At 41.5% G+C, this 22,412-nt stretch overlaps 2 protein-coding genes across 2 annotated transcripts; one reads left to right on the forward strand and one right to left on the reverse strand.

The window, feature by feature from the left end:
• Positions 1–761: 761 nt before the first annotated feature.
• hexd (hexosaminidase d) lies at positions 762–4,948 on the reverse strand. Its single transcript, XM_063892700.1, has 12 exons — positions 4,628–4,948; positions 4,466–4,557; positions 4,276–4,391; positions 4,043–4,130; positions 3,690–3,854; positions 3,406–3,589; positions 3,237–3,308; positions 2,743–2,941; positions 2,486–2,647; positions 2,166–2,273; positions 1,346–1,435; positions 762–1,226 (listed from the first exon to the last, which is right to left on the reverse strand). The coding sequence occupies exons 2-12, from the start codon at positions 4,550–4,552 to the stop codon at positions 1,055–1,057; spliced, it is 1,443 nt and encodes a 480-aa protein (XP_063748770.1). The 5' UTR covers positions 4,553–4,557; positions 4,628–4,948; the 3' UTR covers positions 762–1,054.
• Positions 4,650–22,099, forward strand: uts2r2 (urotensin-2 receptor 2). Its single transcript, XM_063892702.1, has 10 exons — positions 4,650–4,776; positions 5,649–5,876; positions 6,842–7,074; positions 7,308–7,383; positions 7,474–7,516; positions 8,574–8,638; positions 9,320–9,376; positions 9,546–9,699; positions 11,593–11,716; positions 19,971–22,099. The coding sequence occupies exons 2-10, from the start codon at positions 5,809–5,811 to the stop codon at positions 20,105–20,107; spliced, it is 957 nt and encodes a 318-aa protein (XP_063748772.1). The 5' UTR covers positions 4,650–4,776; positions 5,649–5,808; the 3' UTR covers positions 20,108–22,099.
• Positions 22,100–22,412: the final 313 nt, after the last annotated feature.

Genomic DNA, 22,412 nt, shown 5'->3' on the forward strand with positions numbered 1-22,412 from the left:
ATGCCTTTTCTAACGCTAAGTTTTCATCCAAAAACAAATAAATATAAATATAACAATTACTCTTCACTGATTGGTTACAGAAACTTTGAACTTAGTGTCTATGCAAATCAGGAGGGGCTCATATGCACGCTATATAAAAAGTGTATGCTGAAACTGGCTGGATAAAAAGCCCATTTATGACAGCTTCTGGCATACATAGGTCTTGCTGTTTTGATTAATGTAATGTGGAAACGTCACATATTACACCCTTTTATGAATGTTTTGTCATGGGAAGAAACATGGAAAACGTTCTTCCTCTGTAAAGGAAGATGCCTTAGCTTTTTGATCTAATTACTGTTTGGGAATACACTCCAGATATCCTGTGCCTTCCTACTGAACTCTAATGAATGTTTATGGGTGTGAATGAAAAGGAAAGTTTCCCAGACTGTTGTGGGACTACCCAGGTAATGACCACCTTCAGCATGATGAGATGTGCAAATTGTAATCAAGCAGGAATGATTTTCATGGCTCAATTAAGAGTTAATTATAGGTTAAATGCGTTGAATTCTGTGAACCAAGGACTGAATCTCAGGCAAACGTTCACCTTTGTTTCTCTGAACTAGTGGCTGTTATTCTTATCCATTACACTTTTTTGTCAAATTCAGCAAATGACTCCTCAATGTCAGAAACATGTTTTAAATGTCAACCTTTTCCCCCAGACTTTACCTTTAGATGTCTGAGTAATGTCAGTGTCTTCTGTTCTCTCAAAAAGACAATGGTGATTGTGTTTGTTTGTTTGATTTAATAGTCTCCGTTTATTCCGATGTTTTTGAAGTCCCCTTTTCTATGTTTTCCTTAACAGTTTGTGCAATATACATTCAGCAGTTGGCGCTTATATTCACATTTTAAATGCCAGGAAAAGGAAAAGCGACCCAGTTGCCTCTGCTGTTATGACACTAACAATTATAGCATTTGGGAGAATTTTTAAGACATATCTTTTGCCATTTAAAGTGCTGCTTGCAAAAAAATCAACACACCAACATTGAATTGAATGATTTTGAGCCGGCAAAATAGTCTAAGGCTGCGTTTCATTCAGACAGGAAGTGAAGTCCTCCGTTATCCTCTGCAGAGGAGCCATCACAGGGCTGACGTGCTCCTCTATCCACTCCTCTGCGGTTGAATCCGGGTAAAGACGCACCATCTCCTCCTTCAGTGCCTCCACCTTCTCTTGCATCGGGCCCAAATACCTGAGAGCAGAAGGGGTTTCTGTTAAATGCTACACACATTTATTAACCGGTCAGCTGTGCAACTTTTGCCCAAATATGACCCAAGGACAACAGGTTGAGGAAGAACAAATGATTCTCACGTTGATGCTTGGCTGTGGATCTGCCTGCTGATGAGGGAGGTGACCATTTTCCTCTGTCGGTGGTAAGGGCTGAACCATCCTCTGACGTACCTACAGGAGCACAGTTACCAAGCTGTTATTTATACAGAAGTAGGTTTAGAATAACACTTAGTTTATTAACTGCAAAGGTTAAAGGAATAGATGGAGATTTGCTTATTCGCTAAGAGGATTTTGATACCCCTCTCATGTCTTTAGCATGGATTAATAAATGTATAAAGATGGGTGATGTGGGTTCTTCCCTCTAATCCACAGATCTAAAGTTGACATTCCTTGAAAAGGTAGTAGGACACTGGTTAGCTCAAGATACTGTACGTAACCTGGATACATGTAAGTGGGAGATACATTTGCGTGACATTAGGGTGAGATACTTTAGTCTTCTAAAGGTTAGCTTGAAATACGTTAGCTCAAGATAAGTAAGCAAACGAGAATCACAGCTGTCAATCAGGTAGTCTCTTTTTATAGCATCAAATAACTAAATTATTCCAAATATATCAGAGAAGTTAGTACTTCAACATACATTAGTTTGACGAGAACTACCTAAATACAAAAAAAACTAATTGTTTTTCTGTTTTCAGACCGTATTCTAAGCTAAGCTAAGCTAAGCTAACTAGCTGCTGGCTGTATCATCACTAAGCAAATAGGCCCGGGTGGTGTCAAATGGGCTTTTGTCTTTCGCGGGTAGCAGCTGTGTGACTAATGGGCTTTTGTTCCAATGGGACACCTTTGGGACTGATTGGGTTTTGGAATAATTGGAAGTATGCTCATACGAGTGACGACTCACATGTTGTTGTCAAAAAATCGTATGTCCTCAGAGTTCAGGAGTGCATTGAGCTCCACGGTTAACTCAGCCAGCCTCCTTCCTGGGAACAGAGAGTCGTCTGCAGAAGTCCTAAAGACACAAGGGACAACATCTAGTAAAAACCAACAGATAATTCTGAGGGAGTGGTCCAGGAATGAGTCCTAAAACCCGGAAATGAGTTAGTGTTTCAGCACTTCCTGGTCCCTCGTCGAGGTCAATGGTTTTCTGAACGTGTTTTCGGCCTACAATAAAACCTCATCCCTCCACCAGTCTGTAGTCCATAAAGAAATGGTGGACCTCACCTCCCGATGTCCTCCACCTCCACTGAAGGGATACCCAGTCTCTCCGTCACGTTTCTCTGAGCCTCGGCACTGAACTGACCGAGGATGAGCGTCTGCAGACAGGCTGCGAGCGAAGGAAGAGCGACATGCATCAGCTCACACAGCACGGACAGGTGGTCATACCTGAAAATGGATCATATAAAAAGCTTTTTTCTTAATTGCACATTGACATAATGTTCGGGAAACTAATGAAAGAGAGAAATGTGTCGGATAGTTACCGCTGCCAGCCTGTAAGAGCGATGCCCTGCAGGTGAACAGCAGCAGAGACGGAGGCAGCGACCTGCAGCCACCTCTCATTGTTGTCCAGATGTCTCTGGGTGTTCGGCACACAGGTGTGGACGCAGGTGGAGCCTTTAAAGGAGCTCGCCGCCCACACATCACACAGACCTGCACTGCAGTACTTCTCCAGCAGGGACACTGCACAACCCAAAGCACACACATTACCTCCTGTGCATGTTGCAGGTTCTTTCAAGGATTCAAAAGAAATACAAATACATCCCAGGCTCGTCCAATAATGCAAAAATACTATAACATTTAAGGAAATAAAGAAAAAGGAAGGTTGAAATAAAATAATGCACAATAAATAATGTTGCATGTGAGAAAACTAAAATAATATGATAATTCAAATAGAATAAGTGTATTATTAAGTACCGTGTAATAGATTAAACAGCCTTATGTGTTATTACTTATTTCCACAGGAATCAGTCCTTACCAGTCTTGTCCACGTCCAGATTCGGGGTGTAGTCCCACAGCATGGGCTGGACCAGTCCCACCAGGCCGCTCGCTGTAGCATGGATAAAGATAAAGAAATATTAACATAAAACCAAGAGACTGATACCACTGCTCACCTGGTTCAGCGTTTAATTAAGGTGTCTCGTCACCCTTCAGTGTGTCCGGGCACATGCCTCTCAGCATGTCGTCCCACATGATAATGCTGATGTTCGGCCATGCTGCCTTCACTGCCCCGGCCACTTTGGTCACATGACTCAGGAACAGCTGCTCCACGGTGCGTTCAGGGGTGGAGAGCCACAGCTTGGATTCCTCACCTTCCCCCAGTAAGTACACCTGCAGGAGATTTAGACAAGGACAGGACATTATGGGATACTCATGAGCCTTAACCAGAGACAGTTTACATTTTGGTGAATTTCCTATTTTGCATCCTGACCTCGTCCGCCCCGATGTGCAGAGTCTTTACTCCCGGGTGCAGCTCCACCACTTGCTTCAGCATCTCCATCAGCAGCTGCAGACCCTCCTCTCTGTGGGGGTTCAGGGTCCCGATGCAGGGGGCCGTTTCCCTCAGGCTGCTCAGGGGCCCGTGCTTCAACACAAACTGTAATACAGAGGAAACGGCAATAGAGATAGGATACTGACTCTATTGATTAACAGAGTCAAATTTAAACTCAGATACGACGGAGGTGTGAATGGTGGAGTGCTCTTTATACCGACAGTCCTCCTATTATTTGATTTATCAGGATATGAAGTGTGTGCATTTTTAAGCAATTAAAACAGTTCCCTCACTTCCATGTGACCAAACGTCTGCACAAGCGGGATGACCTCCAAGCCTTTTGATTTAGCAAACTCCTGCATGGATAAAACCTCCTCTCGGCTGAAACAGAACAGAGCAAACAGTACAGATGTATGCTTTGAACATATAAAAAGGCATAATGGTGTTAGTAAAACGCAGGAGCGATTATTATGTTATTACAGGATCTAGTTGCATGATAAAGCTGATAAAAAAACTCCACCTTTACCTGTAAGCTGGGTGCTGTTTGGACTGCAGCAGCTGCAGCTCCCCCTCATAGGGAAACATGTCTTCATACTCCACCAGCAGACCGTCCGCCCCCAGCTGGGAGAACAGCTCTATCAGCTGGGAAAAAAGGAAATTAAAATGTATAAAAGCTGCAAATACGTGTTCAATAGGGAATCTAGCTGTGTGCTCACCTTGTGCAGGTATCCTACTCTTGGAGGGGCTCCTTTCAGATCCAGGTGAACTAGTTTCTTCCCTTTCGGCCATGGTGGATTATTCATTCCTCCTGCCAGAATAAAGCACATGAAGAACACTACAGGTGTGTTTATGTGTGTGCATGTACTAGTTTGACTCACCTGGATAACAGAGGACAAGTAAGGAGGATGTTGTTGTTGTTGTTTTGAGGCACTTTTCGGCAGAAACGCCTCGGTAATCGATTAGTTTGGTCTCCCTGTGCAGAGCAATGGATGGCAGAACGCACGCTGCATGCAGTAAAGAGTTAAAGGTCTGTGTGTCTTAGCTCAGAATATTATAAACACTGTTAATGTTTAGATCTATTGAAGCATAGTCGTCTGTCTCTGCAGATGTGCGCCGCAGTTGAAGCCAGTCCGACGTTTGTAATGTTGCGTTCATGGACGATCCGGTTCTTTTGAACGGCTCTTTTTTGTATGCAGAGTTGCTCTGTGTGAGAGCTGTCTTTGTATCGTTAAACCCTCATTTCACTGCCAATTACTATTCCATATATTTGTTAACGCTAGAGCAACAGACACTCAGGAATTTGGAAGTGACTAAATGAAATAATAACAACACCATTTATTTTGAGGTGCAAAAATATTATTCTTAATTTAATTTCTTACGTGAGTAGATACAAAAACAAGGCTTTTTAAAAATCCCTTAAAACCTTAAAATTAAATTACTTTTTTACACGACTGAACATATGTTTTACAATAATGACAAGCCGTCATAAACTGTTTGTTGAAATGCCATGTTAACCTTATTTTTTGCCTTACCAAAAAAAGGCATAGAGTTTGATGAGCCATTTTATTTAACTATTTTCATGGTTCTAAAAAAGACGAGGTGCTTCTTTTGAATTGCTTTCTGACAAAACACTGAATATTATACAAATACAATTATAAAAGCACTTAAAGGCAATTATATTTCAATCGTTTGTTGACCAGCGATTAATATTATACAAAATGTACCTTTTCTACTTGACAAAACAAAGAAAATAATAATGAGTTATTACTTTTAACCTCTTGTGGACTTAATAATATACTTAATTAACAACAAAGGAGCCATAACAACCGCATCCCTCAAAAGAGCCGAAATCCCCATCCGGATGACGTGGACCAATAAAAACGTTCCTTTCCTTTCCAGAGAGCCAGTCACCTGGCGGTTACGCGTCAACCCGGAAGTAGCGAAGGAGGGAGATTCATGTTTGTGGAGCTACATGCTGTTAGCGTTTGTGCACGTTTTGTTGACTTAAAAACAACTCTTATCGTGCATGACGGTGTTTGTGTGAACGTCTTCAGTCAACATGGCTCTACTGCGGATGAGGAATCCCCAGGGGCCCAATGCCACAGAGATAGAGAAGAAAATCAAAAGGTGAGTAATTAAACGGTGATATCAGAGGGAGTGCCAGCTGCTGTCAACATGTCCTGAAAAGACATCAGAAATACTGAGAGTAGACTCTGAATTATACTGTGTTCAGAGATGTGAATGCAGTCTTCAGAAGGAAGGACAATGCATGCATTCTGATGGTTCATTTGTGCTTTAATTTGGAGCTAATGGCTTTTATTTGCAAATGAATCAGTGCTTCTAACACGTCACAATTTCCTGTGAGTGCAGGACGAAAAAGTATTGCACAATAAATGGAAAACATACCTGTTGTAATAATTTAAATGTATATAATTTATATTTTTGCTGAATGAAATGAGCAGACTTATAATCTCATTGTAAACAAATGAAAGAATAGACCTTTCAATGCATGCTGAAATAAAACTAGTTCATTGGTTAATCCATAACTAAAATAATACGTGTTGGTAACTCATAAGACATAAATACATGCATGTTTTAATTTATATTCTACATTTCTATGCATTTACTTTAATATGCCTATTAAGTTTATTTGATGTCTTCTTTTTATTGAAAAGAACTCTCTGGACATAACAGAGGTGGAATATACACAAGTATTTATTGAGTTAAAATTAGCAATACTAAATTGTAGAAATACTCTGTTCCAAGTGAAAGTCCTGCATTTGAAATGTTAATTTCAAAGTTTTGGGATAAATATTTGTTTTGTTTTATTTCTTTATATTTTTTAAAAGACCAAATCTAATGTAACTTAATTTTTTTGGTTTAAATCTTTTTATTTTATTCATTTAAATTGTAATTCTATTTATTTAATTTAATTTTAATGTTTTTTTAAAAGACCTGCCTTCAAATGGTAAATCTAATTGCACACTTTTATTTTATTAAAATATTTTATTGATTTGATCCTAAAATAGAGCAAAAGTGTTCTGATCTGTTTCTGAATCTGAGTTCCTCATCCTGTTTCCTCTCTTGTTCAGGGGTAATGCTCTGCGGCAGGGCTCAGCATGGCGGGGGTTTCTTGGCACTCGCTGGTTTCTGGTCCTGGTGCTGGTCGTGGTGATGATGAGCGGGGGGGCGATGTGGCTGTACATCTCTCTGGACAGCGAGGTCACAGAAACACTGGTCAGCCGGGGGGAGGTCGTCTCTCCTCACCCCCGAATCTACAGCGTGCCCTGCTCTGAGGACTACGACAACCACCAAAGATATCCAGGTAAGAACTACAAAATATATCGATGTGAGAACTAGAAAATATATCTGTGTTAGAACTACAAATGGCGCCCGGGTTAGAACTACAAATGTCATCCAAGAGAGAATTTCCATGCCTAAAGACAGCAGGGCCTGTCATTTTTTTAGGCATTGATTAGCAAAATGCCACTTGTTCTTCTGCAAAAGAGAGGATACTGCACAAACACTTTCTGGTATTAACTGTCCGCTCTCCTGCAGGGTGCACCCCTCAGAAGTGTGGCCGTGCCGTCATAGACAGCGTAGTGACCCGGGAGGAGGCTCAGACGCTCAGGAGGTGAAACAACACGTTTTATACAACAAATAAAGCTTCTGTCTCTGTGCAGCAACTGATCTTTTTGAGTTGCCTCCTGTCTCTCACACACAGGCTGGCTGAGAGAGGGCTGGCCCTGGCTGGATCAGACGGAGGAGTGAGTATAACCCCAAATTAAATTCTCAAAATAATCTGTATTTGTTTGTTCCTAGTCATCATCTCTAGTCTTTTGCCGTTCTCTGTACATTTATAGGGACACAAAAAGGTGGTTTTGCATTGAACTATTTTACAAAGCATACTATAAATAATACAGGGTTTTCCTTTTTATAAGACTAAAACATACAAGATTACTGATGAAATCACATGTATCAGCCTCAGTTTTCTCAAAAGCTGTGTGTTTCAGTTAACTGGCCCTATATGTATGCACACATCACTGAAACAACATATTGTGCAGCCTTAATAAAGTCACACAAACAATAAATGGTTGCAAACACTTCTCTTTTACTCCATCATCAGTGAATGTGTATTATAATTTAAAACAACACAAAGAAAGTCACCTTTAGTTAAATAACGTCATCTCTTTAACAGTGTGAGGCAGGGTCCACTAGAGAGCGGTATAACACACCTCATAACACTTCTGTATTTATCCCCTGTATCAACAAGTGCTGTGAGATACAGAATATATATTACTGCACGACAAAAGCACCTTTATTTAAGATAATATTGCCACCAGTGTAGACTTGAACCCACATTTGCAAAACAACAAAAAATGCATGAACTAAAACATGTTATTAATAATTCATAAATAAACACTTTTTTTAAAATCAATTTTATTCTTTTTTTTCGACTGATTTTGTAGTTTTAAAATAATTCCTTTTTTTTCTTCTTTTGAATGTTTTGATATTTTTTGGATAATCAAAACAAATACTTTAATTAAAATGTATTTATTGATTTGCTAATTATTTAAATTGTGTAAATACTTTGAAAAGAAAACATTTTTTTACAATTAAAAAGGCAAAATAAAATATCTGAAATGAATATTGAGATCAATAAAAAGGTGAGGCTGGAGCCATGTCTATGTACTTTTTCCCATCAAGCAGTTAATCAAAAATCTATATAATTAATTGTAGTCATTAATACATTACTAATTAAAATATATCCAATTAATTCATCATTTGCACTGATTCCTGTTTCTCTCTTTTTGTCCCTCACAGGCCTCCATACTTGACCTGCACTCTGGAGCTCTGTCGATGGGGAAACAGTTTGTCAACATCTACAAGTGGGGAGCGCATCTTAAACTCACTTTTCTCCTCTGCTTGTCTCCGCTGTTGTTCACGCTGCTGCTGGAATGACAGCCGGCATGATACGTGACATTTACAAAAATATATTCAGTGAAATATCATCATCAATCTTCCTCTGCTGTTCTTCCCCGAGTCCAGTGACCCACGCCACCCTCATTCATCACTGCTAGCAGCTTGATTCCTCCCTCTTCATACATCTCCCTCCCCTTTTCTCTCTTGTCACACAGCATAATAAGATAATACTTTGTTTTAAGATCAATTCTGAGTGTTTCTCAAATCACAGCAGCTCCTTTTGCAGCATCAACGCAGAGAAATACATAAAATAAGAGACAAAGAAACAGATATTTAACGTAACAGAGCTGGAGTAGATATACAGGTATATATTGAGGTAAAATTAGAAATACTAAATTGTAAAAATACTCTGTTACGAGTCAAAGTCTTGCATTTGAAATGTTCATTTAAAAGTATTGGCAGAAATATTTGTATTTATTTAATTAATTAATTTTGTATTTTATTTATTTATATACTTTAAAAAAGATTGGGTTTAAAATTTGTATTTTATTAATTAAAATAGTAATTCTATTTAATTTAATTTATTGTATTTATTTTAATTTTAGTTTTTATATCTTCTCTTTTAATTTCTTTGCACACTGCTTCAGGTATTTTGGGGAACAGATCGGGGAGGTGTTCACGCACGAGGATTTCCAGCTCTACAAGTGAGTACGGACTCTTAAAGTGTCCTTATTAGGCTTTGTCCCTCTCCTGTAGTGTGCTCTATAGGTTTCAGTGCATGTGAATGGTCTGCAAAGGCCGTGTTCCCTCCAGAGGTGGTTTCTCTACAACACACTCCTTCAGTAATTAAATCTGTCTGTTATTTTCTTTCAGGGACGTACGTGGGCGGATCCAGGCTGTGATTGCGGAGACGTTCGGTTTGGACCCGGCTCTGATGTTCCTCACCAAGCCGACCTTCTTCTCAAGGATCAACAGCACCATCGCCAAGACCCAACACGACGAGTACTGGCACCCCCACATCGACAAGGTATAAATAAATGGCTTGTTAGGGTCCCTTTAAAAGTGTTGGATTGCATACATTGGGTATAATATGAAAGCTTAGACTCTAGAGGTTCCAATTAGCGCCGCTGATTTTATTCGTCATGATGTAAATCCTCTAATTATCCATTGAATTGGACTGGACTCATTCTGAAACGGGTTTTTGCTGAATAAAGTGCCACTTCAGAAGTTTAGCTCAAACAATTCAATCACTTTTTAAGTCAGTTGTATTCCGCTTTGAAGCAGACCCTTAATTTCCTGCAGCCCCTCTGATGTGTTCATGCATACATAGTTAATACAATATGAATATTCATGCTCTCTGCTTCACTCTTAGTTTGTGTCGGGACGTTATAGTTTCTCTGGGATTGAGAGAAGACCTCGAGGCGAGTTTCAAACACATGGGAAGTTAGGGAGAGAGTTTCAGTACTTATTCAGTTAAAATGGAGACATGTTATGCTGGATAAATCCTCAATCGACAGAGACTGGGAATATATTCAACGGAGACAGTTGCAGTTAAAAGATGTCCAGCTTTATGATCCTGAACGTCAGCAAGCATTCCGGTCCCAGCTGTGTGCGTCACTCTTTAGTGTCCCCTGATGGATATGCTTTGGGTCTTTTGCACCTGTCCGCCCCCCTACTCTTTAATGCATGATTTCTTTATCAACAAGCTGCTGTACATATGTCCCTCCCCAGCAGGAGAAACAGAAACTACATTTGACATCAGCACATCTATTTCAGTTTCATTTCCCCTGCCGGGAACGAGATGAAAACACTGTGACATCGTATCAGCGATATGATCGATGAGGAGGGGACGCTGCAGTGGAGCCGTCAGAGGACATTTACATTTAAATGAGGGTTGGGTTTTGCCAATTAGCCCTAAAGATGGCATTGCAGACGGATGGAGGAGGAGAGGAGGAGAGGAGGGTCCTTCCAGATTACATTCTCCCAGCTGTCGAGGGCCAGCGGGACGGGATGAGGTGACAAATACTAATCAGGGCGAGGAAAACTCCGTGGTAAGCAGAGTCAATGTGGACTCTAAGTAGTGAAACCGTCTTCCAGGGAACCCTGAGTTCCTTTTCTCCTCAGTAATGTAGAGTTCACAGGTCTGTATATCAGCTCTTCTCGAGCTATATTTAATCCGTCCCTCCGGTGTTGTGAGGTTGAGTTCAGGTGAGGAGTCAGCAGAGCCTGTTAGCAATTCTCTTTCCAACAACAAACCCTGACGTGTCTGAGCGGCTGCAGAGCGAGAAAATAAACCAAGCGTTGCAGACTGTTGTTTCACAGCTGCTGCGTCACATACAGGATAAAGACAGCTTCAGGGAGCTGCTGTGGGAAGTGATCGCTCTGCAGAAGCCTTTCAGGTGTTTCGTTTCACAGAATATATTTTGGGAAACAGATTGTCGCTGTGGTGATAATCGACGGTAATTATGACGACAAACAACCGTTTTTTCCATATTTCAACATGCAACAAAGACCAGAGTAAGAGAAGTTTAAAACATACAAACTTTACACAAATATTGAGAGGAGAGGAAATATGCAACAAGGGTTTGCAGGTGGTAGTGGGAGAGAAACTCTAGGGGGAACACAGGGATTTTAGCCTTTGCAGACCATTTACATGCACTAAAACAGACTACAGGAGAGGGAAAACTCCAGAACCCATAATGGAGCCTCTTTAGTTACTTCTGTCAATTGGGAAGATGATCCTGCTGAAAAGACGTGCAGTATCGTAAGCGTTTACTGTTTTATTTAGAATCCAACACCAATGGAAGAATCCCATTGGCTCTGTCAACACAACGGTAACTCCTTCTGGTTCGGCCTAAAGATTACACACTCATGCTAACGTGCTAGAAGATAGTAATGCCTTCCTCTCTCCGTCCGTCAGGTGACGTACGGCTCTTTCGACTACACCTCTCTCCTCTATCTGTCCGACTACGGCTCAGACTTCACCGGAGGGAGATTCATCTTCATGGACCCGAACGGCAACCGGACGGTGGAACCACGAGCAGGTAACCATTAAAGACCAGATGAGGAGGGGGGCTTATAGTTAATCCAGTAAGAAGTAATCAGTAGTAACACCTGGTAACCCCGGGCTTTGTCTGCTAATCCTCTGAAGCCACACTTAGTTAAGTCAGAGAGATAAAGGGTTTTATTCTACTTAAAGTTATACTCAGCTGCTTTAATGATCTGGAGGGGGTTTTACTGAGGAGGATTAGGCTTTTAGTTCCTGTGGGGTTAGAGTTAAAAGCATTGTGATCTCACAGGAAATACAGCAGTCTGCGTATGTACATTATTTAAAGAAAATGTAGGTAAGTTAATGGATATTTTAAGGCTTTCTTTGCAAATCCCACATGCTAAAATAACCCTATTTCCCTGGAGTACGATTGGATTTAGAGGCAAGGAATTGGATCCATTTTCCGCCCCTTTTTGACCGATTTCTCCTTCATTTTTCCCCCAACGCTAAATCCATCACCCTAACAATGTTTCTGATCAACATTGAAAGGTCATCCTGTTCCATTGCAGGAAGTCAAAGAGAAGTAGAGTGGAATTTAAACGAGGGCCAACAGCTTTTTATGTCTTTCAAGTCCACGTTATTTATCTGCTGTAGCCCCGACATCATAAATGTGTCTTAAGGGGCTTTACTGTCTGTTCATCATACAAAACCCTCTGTCCTGAGGGGCCAAATCAAAGCAAAGGCAGGGAGTAGACCGGGAGTTGTTGGCAAATTACTTTTGCTGGTAAGCTAACAGAACAACCCAAATACTGTGTAGTGATGTAGTCATTTTGTTGGTGTTTTGAATCCTTAAGTTCGCCATTTTTCACAATTTTGGTCTCTTGGAGCCAGAAGTGACCCTTTTTGGAGCCTCCTTTATCTTGTATTTTCCTCCCTAATTTACTTAATAAACATCATGCTGTGTTGAAGAAGACTCAAACCTACAGATTGAGACCAAGAAGTCATCAGGAAAATGTTAAATGAGGGAATAAATCAAGTTAGAAGTAAGGTTATTTTTTCATAGACTTCGATGCAATTTGTTGTTGGAATCGCCCCCTGGTGGAGGTTTGAGAGAATGCATGTTTCAGACACTTTAACGTGAGTCTGACTGATTTATATTTTTGGTAACTACCTCAGAAGTTGGGAAGAGTATGTAAAAAAACCAGTATTGAACACCATTTAAAATCCTCGTAGGACAGAATCAGTTTGATTCCTCTGGTAAACCAATGATGCCTCTTTTATCCTTCAGTTTACGCTCTTTTAAAATGTGGTTGCATTAGCTAGATTTCCATTGTTTATCTGTTTCAATTCTTGGTTGTTTCTACCACAAATATGTTGCGTTGTGAGGCCGGAGGAAATAGTGGGGATACAGATGTTAAGAAAATGGAGACAGAAGTAGAACAGCTTGCTCGCAAACAAACTAATCTGTATGCAGACACGTTTGAGTCGTCTTTCTGTCAGCGAGGACCGTCTGGTGTCGGGATTTGAACCGTCAGTCTGAATCTATTTGTAAAACCTCTCACATTACCAGACAATCTGCAGGAACATCTGTAACCAATCCAATATTGTATACCAATCCTCCAGCTGTCAGAGACTGCCTGAGTCAGCCCTAACTCCTGAGCCCGGCTTTAGTGAATCCGTTCGATATGGAAAACTTCTCGTCTCCCTGACAGCGTTATTTCCACTTTATCAAATCCCGACCTCCGTCTCTGTTCACCTTGTCCCACCTTACCTTATCTCACCCATTGTCCATCATCTCCCACCCTCTGATCTGACTCCTCTGCCACTTTTAATCTGGCCGGCTTTTCAAAAAACAGCAATCGTTCACTTCATCTCGTCTACAATATTTCACTGTCCCCCCCGCTTCCATCAAACTCCCCATGTGCCAGTCAGACCGAAGCCTCGTACCCCGGCAGAGAGCGACATCCCTGACACCAAGGACGTCTGGTGATAAAGAGCGACAGCCGCCTCGTCTGATCTGACAGACATCCTGCTTAGTGACAGGAGGGAAAACTTCCACAAAACAGGGAGAGAAGAGACAGCGAGATCTCAAACCCAATGACTGCTGGGTGAGGACGAGGAGTGAGAGGAGTAAGCAGAGCTGAAGGTGACAGAAAGTGAAAGAAGATGGAAGAAGAGGCAAAATTGTAGAAACAAAAAGCTGTAAAAAGAAAATGGAAGCAGAAAGAAAGTGGAAAAAAAAAAGAAGAAGGAAGAAAACAGAAAAGGCTGAAAGTGGAAGAAGATGAAAGAAGACGAGGGCAAAAGAAGACAGAAGAAGACCAAGTACAGTTCAAGCAAAAGACAGAAGTAAATTAAAAGGAAAAGAAGTCAGAAAAGGACAGAACGCGATGGAAGACCGAAGAAGGCCAAAGTTGGAAGAACACAGAAAAAGAAAATGGAAGAAGAGACGGGAAAAGACTGAAAGTGGAAGCAGAGAAGAAGGAAACAGAAGAAATGCAGAAGATTAATGAGGAGGAAGAAAAGACGGAAGACTGTAAAAGAAGAGAAAAGACGGAGGAAGGAAAACAACTGATTTAAAACGACAGATAACAGATGGAAGGAGAGAGAGAGAAAAGACGAAAAACGACAGGATTAAAGAAAAGTTAGAAAAGAAAAGAAAAAAGATCCAAGAGATTTCAAAGATCTCGTCAGCGGTGCAGGTAATTGTTTGGATGAAACACTGCTCACTGCAGAGGCTCTTCAGGAGTCGTGCAGGACAGTTTGACTGACAGGTTCTGACTGCTATGCTCATATTTGGACGGATGATTAGTTCGCTGGGATAATTATGAGGTGACAGCGGAGCACACGGTGTAATTATAACACCAGGACGACAATCAGAGAGACGGGAAGAGAGGAGGGACATGACAGGGAGCGCCGGGGGGTGAAGAGGAGGAGGAGGTGTGGTTAAAGATGAGGAGGAATTTAAAAAGAGAGATGTGAACGTGTCCTCTACAAAGTGCTGCAGGGAGGATGTGATTCCCTGGATCCCTCTACCAAAAGCCAATTACAATATTCCATTGTATTTTGGATTATAGCAGAAAATAAGGCTTTTATGAGGCCTGTTCAGCAGCATATCTCCACATATAACACCACTGATTTCTGCAGCTAACGCTAGGCTATAAAGGAACTACAGCACGGTCACATGACTTCACCTCTCCACCGCTAAGCTAAAGGAGGCTAATGTTGGGCTATAAAGGAACTACAGCACGGTCACATGACTTCACGTCTCCACCGCTAAGCTAAAGGAGGCTAATGTTGGGCTATAAAGGAACTACAGCACGGTCACATGACTTCTCGTCTCCACCGCTAAGCTAAAGGAGGCTAATGTTGGGCTATAAAGGAACTACAGCACGGTCACATGACTTCACGTCTCCACCGCTAAGCTAAAGGAGGCTAATGTTGGGTTATAAAGGAACTACAGCACGGTCACATGACTTCACATCTCCACCGCTAAGCTAAAGGAGGATAATGTTGGGTTATAAAGGAACTACAGCACGGTCACATGACTTCACGTCTCCACCGCTAAGCTAAAGGAGGCTAATGTTGGGTTATAAAGGAACTACAGCACGGTCACATGACTTCTCGTCTCCACCGCTAAGCTAAAGGAGGCTAATGTTGGGCTATAAAGGAACTACAGCACGGTCACATGACTTCACGTCTCCACCGCTAAGCTAAAGGAGGCTAATGTTGGGTTATAAAGGAACTACAGCACGGTCACATGACTTCACGTCTCCACCGCTAAGCTAAAGGAGGATAATGTTGGGTTATAAAGGAACTACAGCACGGTCACATGACTTCACGTCACCACCGCTTAGCTAAAGGCGGCTAATGTTGGGCTATAAAGGAACTACAGCACGGTCACATGACTAAAGAAATTCAGAAACGATTAACTTCCAGACATGGGAACTGGAAATTAACAGTCTTGCTAACTTTCTGGGTTTTAGGACTTATTCCTGCACTACTCTTTATTGCAGGAAGATAGACAGTTTGGAGGTGGGGGGGGAGATGCACGGAGAGGAAATTGCTTGGGGGTAGATAAGAGTAGATATGTGATACAGAGATAGGGTGTTTGGCTGGGAAAGGCAGATACCAGCAGAGCAAAGGAAGGACAGGAAGCCGATGGGGGGGTGAACCTGCCATTAGAAAAGATAGCCTCAGCTGAACTCCTGCTTTCAAACCCCCAGTCTGACCTTGGTGGTTCCCTTTTGAGAACATGGAGAAGAACTCGGCTCAGTCAAATGGCACATTTAAAGAGTGAGTTGTGTTGGAAAGTCAAATAAAAAGAGCGCTGCCACAAGGGTACAACAGCAGCTTGAGTTTCTCCTAGTTATGGAGGTGCACCTGAATGCACCATGACATCCCTGTTGGTAAAGACGAAGCGATGGAGACGCACAATAGATTTTAAGTTGAAGTATTGGACCGCAGCTGCCCAAATGCTTCCAGAACGTACGTGCGACAAGAGACCGACTCTGTTGAAGTTCCCAAACTGTTCTCAGAGTCTTCTTTCGGTCTCCCTCCTCCAAATATAGTTTTCTGATGTGTTGGTAGGGTACAACATTTATGGGGAAGGGGAACAATTGCTAAGCTGCTGATTTACGTGAAGCAGTTCGTTATTCTTGACATCCTGGACTTCAGCAGTGTCGCAACACAATGGACGAGGGCATGCGAACACACAGCTCGTTAGTAGCAACAACATTTCCAGGGAACAGGAGGGCTATGGTAGACTTCCCTGGGTAAAAAGCCTGAGTGTAAATCACTCCACGGGATTTTGATTTCGATTACAGAAGAACTTTAGAAGTTTCCAAAAGCTGGATCCCACACTTCCCATGATGCAACCAGTATCCTCTTTTAGTACCAGCCTCCCGGCCTGGTGAATCCCAACATATGTTATCCTCAGGAGTTTGTCTAAAGTCAAAATCACCTGAAGCCGGTTTTCTGTGTCTCTGGTGTCAACATTTCATCAGTCCTGTAGTATTTGTTTGTCAGGATGTATGGGGGGTTGCTGTTTTTGTTTCTGGCTCACCTACAGTACCGTTTAAAACCCATAAAGGAGTCACATCAGTGCTGACAGCCTCGACGCTATAGGCTGAAGCACGGTGCTGTGGGAATAAAATCAAATGGAAAAGGCGGTCTTATCCTCGCCAGAGTTTTAAACTGTAGCTTTGGGCCAGTTAATTGCATTTGGGCTCCACCTGAGAGAAACACAGCATTTTAAAGCTTCTTTTGTTAATTCAGCGTCCCCTAACGTCACCTACCTTTACCTCCCCCTCCCTGGGTGATTCATCCTGCAGTAAGTCATTATAAAAGCCTGTGGGAGTAATCAATGCCATCGATTGGACAGTTGGTCCTGTAGCAGCAGATCTCAGTATTGGCATCGCATGAGTCACGCAACCATTAGCATCTTGTTAGCATTGTACACGCGTTCCCGGCTCTGAAGTTAAAGACCTCGAGCCAATCAGCGTCATGGGGCTGTGATTTAAAGCAGGAAGAGATGCGTGACCTGGAGAGGAGACGTTGTTCAGTAAGACGTTGCTCAATGATACCAACGAGCTACAGGCAGGGAATCCACAAGCTAGCTGCGACTGCTAATCATGAATTGTGCTGCAAAAAAACCCTTTTTTGTGAAGTGTTTTTGATGTATCTGTGTATCATTTCAGTCAGTAGTGCAGCTCTACTCGCTCTGTGTTTCTGACTTTCTAACTCTTTGTTTTTTATCCAGTTTTTCTACAGCTGTTTCCATTTTTACTTACACCATTAAGAGGAATTCACTGATGGCGATCATTGTCACTGATGTTGGCATTTAAGAGGGAGCGATCAGTTTTTGCATCAGCATTCTCACTATTATTGAAAACTACTGTCTAAAGATCTGTAAGGAAGGGGATTAGAGTCACATGGGACATCTATTTTGAGATCTGATCGAATTTCTTTTCAAAAGTCAGAATTCTCTCAACAACTTTATGACTTTTTGCTATAATTTCTGAGTTTGAGTCAGATCTCAATACTTCTTTTAAGCTTTTGAATGAATTTTTATCAGGTTATAGCAGTTTTTCAGGCGAGTCACTAACTAGTTTGACAACCAACATGTGATCAATTTATCCATAATATGTATATTTGAGAAATGGCAGCTGCTGCTGTATGAGAGCGCCCATTCTGCTTACTCTGACTCTCACTGCCTGAACGGTCACAAAATACTAATATGAGCATGATGGAAGCCTTTTAAAAACCATGCAGTGTGTCTCAGATGCTATATTCACAGGAAACTATCTGTGATTAATTCACATAAATCTCTGGTTTTACACAAGTTTCCGGCACGTATTTTATTCACTGTCGGGAAAAGTGAACATAGTCTGGGGTTGTGAGTTCATTAAGTGATAGAAAAGTGGAGAAATGTTTGACACCAGCGATATAAACCTTTCTCTTGGAGACTTTCACACTAAAAGATATCTCCATTTCTTTAAGTAATGTCCCTGGAAGTTATTTCTGGAGCAGTTTGAACCTTCGTTGTGTTTCCACTAATCCGCCGACTGCTCAAACGCTCACACTGACAAGGATTACTCCCAAGGATTATTCCACTGTGCATTTATCTGAAGCTGTGTGGCTAATTATAAAGAAATGGCCTCTTTTTCAATGACGTGAAACAAAACAGAGCCACACTTATTGTCTCTGTGCACACACACACTCACACACTCTTTCTGTGTGCATTAATTCTCAGTGTTTGGGTTTCCAGTGTATCATTGTTAACGGAGAGCACTGATTTCCCCCGACGTCCTCTGCCTATGCACCGCCACAGGGATTTATGTACACACACACACACACACACACACACACAGCAGTTGCCAAGTATTTCTTGGAGGAAAAACAATTTAGGGCTCGATGATTCCAGTTTTTTATTCATTTTCACAGAATGAGAAATCCCCTTCCAAAAGGAGGAGAAACTGGAAGCCGTCTGAGAGAGTTTTGTATAAATCTAGTTATCATGGACTATCTACGTCACATTTGAGAGCTGGTTGCATTCAATGTCCTGCTGGTTGATTGCAAATATCTCATTAGATCTGGTAAAGAAAACCCTCTCGTAAGGCGGTTCACCCGGAGGCTTCGTCCTCGAGCTCACGCTGGATTTCGGTCCAAGACAGAAAGCATAACGAGCCAGGAGGGGCTGTGTCCTCATGCCTCCTCTATCTCCTCTGGGGTTCTCTTTGTTTCCTCTCCCCTTCATCACATTCCCTGTGAGCCAGACTGCATAGTTTACTTTGAGTGAGCTCTTTAACATTTCGGGGAATAGGTTTATTTACTGTCTTTCCAACAAGGAGATGAGAACATTCGTGCTGCTCCCTCTCTGGAATAAATACAGAGTAAGGATGGTTAGCTTAGCATAACGACTGGAAACACGAGACAAATTAAGCTCAAACGTATTATTACTATCTGACGTACCTATTAAAGAAACGTAAAGGACACCAGTGATCTTAGGGAGAATGGTTTTGAAGCTAACAATTAAGCTAGGTTTTGTTTAGCCTAGCTTAGCATATAGACTGGAAACAGGAGAGAAGTTTTAACAAAGGAAGCTAAAACGTACTGTCCTTGCTTTCCTTACAAAGAAACGAAAAGTACAACTATGATTTTAGGGAGCTTATAATAAGTTATTCTAAGTCAAGACATGTTTAGCCTAGCTTAGCATCAAGGCTGGAGGGGAAGGGAAAAGCCTAGCGTAGCACCTTAGCGTTATTTTTTGTCACTTTCAGAAAAAAACGTCATACTTTTTCCGTAACGATGCTACAATAAAGAACTACAACTTTGGGTGTTCCTGTCTCCCGGTGTTTACGTAATGGATGGCATTTTTATCTCGACACGATACGTTCTGTATATTCGTGGGAGTTTCAAAATATTCAGCCATTTCTCCTCCTCTTGCCAAAATGACGTGACATGTTTAGTAAATGATTCAAAGTATTTTTGGCCGTATGGTTTTACAATAGTTTTGCTTCTCCTGCTACCAGTACTATTACCATACTGTTGCCTGTTCTCCAGTTCAGGGCAAATATAATACTGAAATCGTATATTGGAAAGAAAGCAAATATTCCCCCAAATATTTAATACAAAAATCAAGATAAATAACAAGTTTTGATACTTTCTATTTATTTCTCCGTCCTCTTACCACATCCTGTGTGTCAGACAGGATATTATATATATTATGTCAGTCTTTTTCAGCACAGTCCAGCATATCTCTCCTCCCCCCTCTCCTAAAAAGTCCATCTCTTTCCCTGCCTCCTCAGGACGAGTCTCCTTCTTCTCTTCGGGCACGGAGAACCTCCATCGAGTGGAGAAGGTGTCGTGGGGAACGAGATACGCCATCACCGTGTCCTTCACCTGCGACCCCGCGCACGCCATCCTGGACCCCGCCATGCCCTAAAGGAGGTGAGGGCGGGGGGGACAGGACATCACTGCTCAGTGGCTCCAACAAACCCTGCAGAGAGGAGGAAGAAGAGACACTTTACTCGGCTGCACGGTCAATATCCGTCACTTCCTTCCATCTTCAGATTTCGAAAACACAGGCTTCACCATTCCTCCTCCTTTGGTCTGATTTTGCACAATTTAGAAACGATAACTATGTGTGATTATTTTTGACAGATGTTTCGGAGTGTTATAGGAGGGACTGATCATCTTTGTATCATTTCAATAACAGTGCAGCTCTGATCGCTTTGTTGTTATTTCTTACTCACTACTTTGGTTTTTATCCAGTTTTTCTACAGCTGTTCCCAATGTTTCTCGCACCATTAGGAAGGCTGGAATGAAGTTTTAGGGTTGCACGATTTGGAGGAATTCACTCGTAGCGATTTTTGTCACTGATATTGGGAACGATCACTTTTTGCATCATTAGTCTCAATGTTATTGAACAAACACTCCATAAAGATCTGACAAAAAAGTCTGAATTCTGTCACCGACTTTCGGACTTTATTTCTCACAATTCTGCGAAGTCATAACTTTGGGTCCGACCTCCATGCAGTTTCTGAGCTGTGATATCTGCAGCCCCACCCTTCAAAATCTTAAACACATTTTTAGCCTTTAACAAATACTGTGCTTCCTGCGATCTAAATACCGCACTCGTCCAGATTGCCTCTTCGTTACGTTTCTGATTAATTGTCCAGCTCTAATCTTTTTGAAAAGATTCCTGAAACACATTTCCACTCTGTGTGTCTCTTCAGTCTCTGGCGCCTCTCTGTTTCAAAGAGGCTGCAGATGGGTTGTGTGTTTTCTGTGTGTGTGTGTTTCTCTTTAAAGGCGAGCTGTCAACGCCTCGAATAAAACAGATAACTCTGGGGATTCTTGATCACTAAACCCTCTCTCTGACCCAGGAGGTGTTGTCTTCTGAGAAGAACCCGCTCCTGGTCCAGGAGGGATTTCTCTTTTTAGTTTGTTACCGTTTACTTCAAAGTGTTCGGGGGGGCGGGGGCGGTTTGAAATAAAATACTGAGAGTAAAAAAGAAAGGCCTTGTCTCTTTGACTCGTTTGTATTATGAAAGCTTTTCTGACTTTCATTTTTCTCCCTCTGAAAACTTCATTTCTGAACCATTTTGAATTTCTTGACCTCAAATATTTAAGTGAAAGCATGTTTTTCTATATTTAGGCTTTGAGCTCATGGCTCATATTTTAGGGAATAAACAGTCGTATTATGACCAAATATAGAATGAGATGTACCTTTATCTATTAATGCATGTAAATGGTCAGCAGAGGTTAAGTTCCCTCCAGAGTCAGTCTCTCTCCCACACACTTTTTTGGACAGACTTGATTACTTTGAGGAGGAGGTACTTATTAACATTTCCTACATATCATCTCCCAAAAAGCTCCCGATTTCTGGACTTTTCGTCCAATCAGAACGAACGTTGTGTCCCTCTCTTCTTATCGTCCTAAGTGAAGTCTCCGGGCACGCTTCGGTAACCTGATGAATACTCATTACAATAATGAAATGGTTCCTTTGTGTTTCTCTTCTGATTGAGCGTTATCTGCTCTTCCTGAGCTAGACAGACGCTTCTGAAATAATCTCTCTGTTCGTGCTCGGCTTTTCTTATTTTCCGCACAACTTATCTTTAAACATTGCCACATTTGTATTTCTGCGTTACATATCGTGCACTTTGAGCTGTAGATCCACCAATATATGTTATATATGCCAGTCTTTACCTTTTATGCACAAACGTATTTACCTTTTTACTGTTCAGGTTAAAACACTGACCATATCGAACCTATCGCGCATTGTAAACGATGATTATGAAGTCTGCATTAAATGTTGTCACGGTATTGTTTGCATTATGTAGTTTTAAAAATGTACATGTTGCCCTAATCCTCCTATCGAATGCATTTAAAAAATATATATTTAACCAAACAAAAACTGACAATTTGATTTATTCAACAAAAACACAAAAAATAAACGATAAATTAAATTGACTTTTTCCTGTCTATCTACCTGACCACCTGGCAAACTACCTGTCAATCAAGCTACCTACTTGTCAATCTGTGAAACTACCCACCAGTTTGCCTACCTGTCTGTCTTCCTACCTGTTTACCTGTTTGTCTAACTACCTCCCTGTCTGTCTACCTGACAAACATCATGTCTTCACCTACCTGTCTCCATTAGCTCCTAACATTAACTGTTGGGTCTACAAACTCACCTGTGTTTGTTAGGATGATGAAGAGCTGACTCTTCCTCTCTATTACGGATT

This window comes from Eleginops maclovinus, chromosome 10 (assembly GCF_036324505.1).
Source record: "Eleginops maclovinus isolate JMC-PN-2008 ecotype Puerto Natales chromosome 10, JC_Emac_rtc_rv5, whole genome shotgun sequence".
NCBI lineage: Eukaryota > Metazoa > Chordata > Actinopteri > Perciformes > Eleginopidae > Eleginops > Eleginops maclovinus.

Bases quoted from the DNA above. Each gene is read 5' to 3' on its own strand.
- uts2r2 (XM_063892702.1), top strand. From the start codon at position 5,809: ATGGCTCTACTGCGGATGAGGAATCCCCAGGGGCCCAATGCCACAGAG. The intron at 8,639-9,319 runs GTGGGGAGCGCA...ACACTGCTTCAG, and splicing joins CAGTTTGTCAACATCTACAA to GTATTTTGGGGAACAGATCG. The intron at 9,377-9,545 runs GTGAGTACGGAC...ATTTTCTTTCAG, and splicing joins GAGGATTTCCAGCTCTACAA to GGACGTACGTGGGCGGATCC.
- hexd (XM_063892700.1), bottom strand. From the start codon at position 4,552: ATGAATAATCCACCATGGCCGAAAGGGAAGAAACTAGTTCACCTGGAT. The intron at 3,590-3,689 runs GTCAGGATGCAA...AATCTCCTGCAG, and splicing joins TGCACATCGGGGCGGACGAG to GTGTACTTACTGGGGGAAGG. The intron at 3,309-3,405 runs GTGACGAGACAC...TCCATGCTACAG, and splicing joins GTGCCCGGACACACTGAAGG to CGAGCGGCCTGGTGGGACTG.